This window comes from Cyprinodon variegatus, unplaced genomic scaffold, assembly GCF_000732505.1.
Source record: "Cyprinodon variegatus isolate N-32 unplaced genomic scaffold, C_variegatus-1.0 Scaffold643, whole genome shotgun sequence".
Lineage (NCBI taxonomy): Eukaryota > Metazoa > Chordata > Actinopteri > Cyprinodontiformes > Cyprinodontidae > Cyprinodon > Cyprinodon variegatus.
Genome location: NW_015151096.1, coordinates 116713 through 122712, shown reverse-complemented (window position 1 = coordinate 122712; position 6000 = coordinate 116713). Strand labels below are relative to the sequence as shown.

Below are 6000 nucleotides of genomic sequence, written 5' to 3'. Positions count from 1 at the left end.
AATATTTTATGCAGTAGATCATTCATGATAGTTTCTGTTGACAGTTTAACATAGTTAAGTGATATTTGTTTAGGTTTCACTTGTTCCTCACCTTCCATTTTGTAATGGGTCTGGCTTCCTGCGCGCGCTCTTTCTAATTAGTGCGCGCGGACCTTTGAGTGAAGGTGGAGGTTTTTGCTCCCTGCTGCCGCCTTGTTCTGAAGCAACTTGCTCAACTGAAACTTCGTAAAACACAGGGAAAATATGTGCTACTTTGCTAAAATGATTTAAAGTGCATGGTGCTGCCGAGGTCCCCCCATGTCTGACGCGGGAGAGGAAAGCGAAGGCGGCAGGAGAGCACATCTGTCGGAGTCTTCCTCGCCGCCTCTATCTGTTGGTCTTCCCCGAGAGTCTCCTTCTTCGCGGCCCCTGGACCTCTTCTCCTCAGCTTCTCCGCTGCTTGGGGAATCGGACCCGCCTTTTCTCTCCTCCTCGGAGTGTCTGCACACCTCTCCAGGGGGCCGGGATCTCGGGGGTTCCACACATTTCACGCCGCCAAAGTTCCGCCAACCTGACTTGGACACCGGTGGTATATCACGGTCACGGCCGGATTTGCGGACAGATGTCGAATATGAAGAGCACGATGTCCAGCTTCCCATGTGGAGAGGACGAGGCGCGGAGAGCACTGAGCGCCTTCAGCACCGCGGACAGCGACTCCACAGGGCTCCGGAGCTGCCGGACCTCGGGAACCACTTCTCTGCTGAGCACATAGACACCGAGTTCAGCTCAGATACCCGGCAATCGTGAGTCCTGTCTGTTTGTTTCTCTCTCACTCTCAGTTTAATGCATTGTCCAGAAAGAAATGTCGAGGCCCTCCGAGGAGTTAACGGGACTGGTCTGTGAATTTATTAACTTTGTGGATACTGGAAATACATTTGAAAATGCATAAATCTAAATAAATAGAATTTAGTGACCAACGCCAAATCCCTATGTCAACAGGTACATGTCAGGCTCGGTGAGTGTAGATCAGGATTTCCACTGAGTCAGTTACACTAAGCATGTGAGCAGAAAAGCCCTGTACTCTCTTCTACATCATAATGGATCTCACAATAGCTTTGATTTAGTTTTTACCTGAAGAGGCTTTAACCAGGTTCACTGAATATTATTTAAACCTGATCTGCTAATATTGTGTAAATGTCCTTGGTCAGTCCCACTTTGATTTATTAAACTCACAATGTGCTAAAGGTGTTTCTCTTGTGTACTACCTGGGAAAAATTAGAGACGATACTGTCAGGTTTCGGTGTAGGACATTGTGACCATTTTGTATGCGTTGACTGGCCTTTAGTTGAGCATAGAGTCTCTGTTTTTGCTAAGCTGTGAGATACAAGCTTAAAATATTAAGCAGTCTGCTGCTCACAAGTGGAGGTGATCCACATAGATCTAGAGGAACATGCACAATGGCAGGTAACAAAGAATTAGCAGCTTAAAGCCGCTACTATCAGAAGACATGAATGACAGGCCTCTGTATTGGCTCTTTGATCTTCCCTGGTCTGCCTCTTTGATACAGCACTGTTCAACTTGAAAGGTCCAACATGTAAAAGAAGCATGTTGGCTCTCACTAACGCCTGTCAGCTCAGTGTGGTTGTGCATGGGTGTTGTCCAAGAGGCAAGCAAGACAAGGTGGTCTGGTCTGTTTTTCATTACCAAGACATTAAAATGTAAATGCTACCTTTTGATCTAAAAACTATTGATTTGACTTTAATTCAAATCCATTTCCTTGTCTTCTCTCCCATTACTGTAAATTACCTTGCATAAGTTATTGCATCTTCTGATAATAAATGACCTGGTGCTAGTTTTGTTTGTGATGGATGTCATTAAATAAAGGTGGCAGAAATGTTGACTGAAAGAGATGCATAAGCATGGACAATAAAGGGAAAATAAAAGTAAAAACCAATAGAACTTTCGACTCTAGCAGAATATAAAACAATAATCTGATTCTTTGTTGTTGTCCTGTTAATAAAGAAAAAATAAAACCTCAGAAAAAAAAACAACTTTCCTTTCTTTATATAATGAAACAGGAGACAGGATGACTGATCAAACTAATCATGAAAGAGCTCATGCTTGTAGAATTTTGAAGGCAATGCAGGTTTATTTGTTCAGCACAGTTCAGTACATGGACAAATTAAACATGCTTTACATGAATTAAACAATAAAATAAAAAACTAAAAGCAAATAAAAACAAATGAAGATAAAGGCATTATAATATCAGTTAGTAAAACAAACCAATAGTTGGATCACAATCTTAAACTAATAAAACCTCACTTAACAGTTTAACTTCAACATTCAAAGGCAGCTCTAAAAAAATAGGTTTTTAAATTTGACTTAAAAGTACTTGGGCTTCAGCACTTTTACAGTCTTCTTAAAGTTTGTTCCAGACAGGTTGAGCATAGGAGCTAAATGCTGCTTCTCCATGTTTGGTTCTAGTTCTGGTTGTACAGAGTAGGCTGGAACAAGAAGACCTGTGTGGTCTGGGAGGTTGATACACTGACAATTAATCTCTTATGTATTGAGGTGTAGATCCATTCAGTGATTTATAGACTAGCAGAAGAATTTGAAAGTCTATTCTCTGAGCTAAAGGGAGCTTAGTGTAAGGACTTCAGAAGTGTGTGCTCAACTTTTTTTTAGTTCTAGTGAGAACACGGGCAGCAGCGTTTGGATCAGCTGCAGCTGTTTGGACTTTTTAGGCAAACCTATGAAGACACTGTTGCAGTAGTCAATTCTATTAAAGATAAAAGCATGAATGAGTTTTTCTGGATCCTTCTTGGACCTTAATCCTTTCATCCTGGAAATGTTCTTCAGATGATAAAAAGCTGACCTGGTAACTGCCTTTACAGTATATGCCTCTAAAGATTTCAGCTATAATCAGTGGTTTTTAGCTGTAGTAGCTGAAGCTGTGAGCTACCTGGATCTCTCTTCCTTTGTTTTGAAGATTATTACCACAGTTTTATTTTTATTCAGTTGGAGAAAGTTGTGGTGCTTCCACATATTGATCTGTTCTAAGCCTCTAGCTCAGCGCTCTAGCCAACGCTCTGATGGGTTCATAGTCACCTGGTGTAAAGCTGTGTATTAGAAGAAATTCGGTATGGTCTGGTCCATAAAACCTCATAGATATGACTTATGAGTTGATGTCTTAACCTCAAACTATTCCTGTCAAGTTGACAATTTATATGATATGGATGTTTTATTACTACATTAATTGTTTATCCAATTCTAAAGCTGGTCTGTTACGGTGTTTAAGATCATATGCTTTCCTTAGATAGCTTCAACTTTCCCAGATTATGTGATGGATTTAGCAACTGCCTTATTGATGTATTGTGCCTGTGAAACAAAAACAAAGTTATTTTCATATGACAAGTTTGGTGTTTTGTTTAGATGTATTATTACAAATTCAGATTGTTTATCTTTATTATTGCCAATGTAATCCTTATCTCTGCCAGTGATGCAGTACATCATTGTGATTTAAAGGAATATGATTGAATGCAATATATTACAGTCCTTGCCGATGCACTCACATTAAACACTTACTGTAGCATGTGTCTTCTAAAACTTCTGTATTTGTGAAAACTCAGATGAGCCACAATTTAATCTGTTTTCTATTAGTGTGTTGTTTCAAGCCTTTTTATTAACTATTTTTTTATTTATTTTTTTGTCATCTATTCCCAATTAAGTTTTTTTTTTTTTTTTACACTAATTTGGAATTAGTTTAACTTCCACTCGTTTTGCTGAGGCTTGAAACTGTTTTCAAATTAACAGGCTACATTTGCCTTCATAAGATTAACTCTAATGTCCTTAGCATTGTTTTTAGATTTGCAAACTGCTAAATGCATCTGATTTTATACATTTAATTGCTGTTATGTTTGTCTAAATCAGTGTCATAAGTTTATAGAATAGTATATACAGTATCTGTTTTATTGTTTTGGGTAGCACTAAAGGTGAGCATAGCTTGGTCCATACATTATATTTTAGTCCATATTAAACAATCATATGGTTTCATATATAATCAGTTCTCACTCTAAAATTAGAGCCTTTGTGAAAATCAATTGTGTTTTTATTATGCTCAAATTCTTTGACATAAATTTTACCCTATAAAAAAAAATGTTGCACTCAGGATGTTTTCAGTGCAGCCCCTTAGGTCTTCAACCTTTTTCAGTCCCAGACTTTCGAGTGATGAATACGCTGTGCAAGGACACCCTTGCATGTTGTGGCCCCCAATCTGAAGACCTCGGCCTTAAGGTTTTTCCTCAATATGTCAAATGTCAGATTTGCTCATGCATTCCCTTCCAATTTGCAGATGAACTTTGGACATGTTTCAGGCATTTATTGTTATGGCCATATATTTCTTGATGAGAATTATACTGTTTGAATATCAGTAGCATTTTCCTTATGCTTAGATAGGCCATAGTTTATGGCCTATCTAAGTTCTTTCAGACTGAACCGAAGCCTGGATCATAGTTCGTGGACCAAAAGTGCCTGGAATCAAACAGCAGGTCTGGGCTGTTCTTGCCTGCACCGCCTCAGAAATAATGGTGTTGGATTTTACCAGTCATTGCCTTTGAATAGGCATTTAAGACTTGGTTTTAAGAATGGTAAAAAAAAATTTAAATAAAAAAAAAACTTTTATCATTTGTTAAATATGTCTAATTTAAGTGTGTTGTTATCCAAACCTGACCTGGAGTTTATAAAAGCAGTGAAGACCCCTTTAATCAGAAAGGCTTTTAATAAAATGTTCTAGTGATTGCAATTTCATCTCTGGAAGTGATTATTTTTACTTATTGAGATCCATTATATGACACATACTTTGAGTTTATTAAATAATACAAAAATACCCATACAATTAATACACATAAGTCAGTAAAAAATTTTCTTTTTACACTTGATATAATGGCAATTTTGTTATTATATATATTACATTACGCTTTTGAGCAAAAATACTGTAGTTCAAAAAAATGTTTTCAAATCTTTGCTTTTATAGGTAAAGAAATCAACAGCACAAGAGTTTCTAAACCCAACTGGTTTTCTATGTTATTAAGTTAAGTCTGTTCCTCTAACATAGAGATGTAAAGTATTTGTTTTGTACTAGTTGTTGGGAAAAGTCAGATATTGTTTTGTGAACATAATTAATCAGTTCAACAGCAGGACATTAACTAACTTTTAAAATAATGGTTTATTATTAGAAGCATTAGGAACAATTTCTTACTTTTTCTATGCTATATAATTATTCGTAGTAGTTTAAAGAATTTTGAAAATTATCCCATTTTAGAGATTTCCTTGTGCATTATGAACAATGTTTTATGAGTAAGATAAGTAATCCCTCTTTTAGAGAGGATTCCTTTTTTCCCCACCCTTAAAACACACAAACAGTATGGTTCTATCTATCTGTCTCCATTCTGTGCCTCCTCTTTTTCAAATTGTCATAATTCAACATTAAAATGATGCAAATAAATTACATTGCAAGACCACATCACAAACAATCAAAGATGGATGGAAAAAGAGATTAAAAGAGATGGAAAAAGCAATTTATTACTCGACTATAAGGTTATCCGAATGGGCTGGCAGCCAGGCTGTGCTTCTGTTTATGAGAAAACCTCTTAATGCTTTGAAATGCAGCAGGTTTTGCTTGTGGTTCGTGTAACTCAAAAGCTGTACACAACTACCCTTTGCCGTAAGGCATTTTTTTTTATTAATTAACCACGCATGTTGCAGATAATGTATGCCATGTCAACATTATGCATGGCTAGTTTGGCAACTTCAATGTATGAGGAATGAAAAGAAGCAATGATTTGTTTCCCTCTTACAGTGATTGTCAGCCTGAGCTGCTGATTGTGTAAATGAAAAATTAAAACATTGCTGACCTTTCATATTGTTTAACCACACACAGAAAATACAGTCTCTAAAACATGCACATGGGATTTGGCGTTGTGAGCTCAGTTCTTTTTCTCAGCCCCATATCCATAGAAACCC

At 37.2% G+C, this 6000-nt stretch overlaps 1 protein-coding gene across 1 annotated transcript in view; it reads left to right on the top strand.

Moving 5' to 3' along the window:
- Nucleotides 1–203: 203 nt before the first annotated feature.
- LOC107096698 (short transient receptor potential channel 7-like) overlaps nt 204–6000 on the top strand; it is a 74585-nt gene continuing 68788 nt past the window's right edge. Inside the window, exon 1 of the mRNA XM_015393462.1 lies at nt 204–782. Within this exon, the coding sequence (XP_015248948.1) occupies nt 298–782 (485 nt within the window). The 5' untranslated portion in view covers nt 204–297. The remainder of the gene's footprint in view (nt 783–6000) is intronic.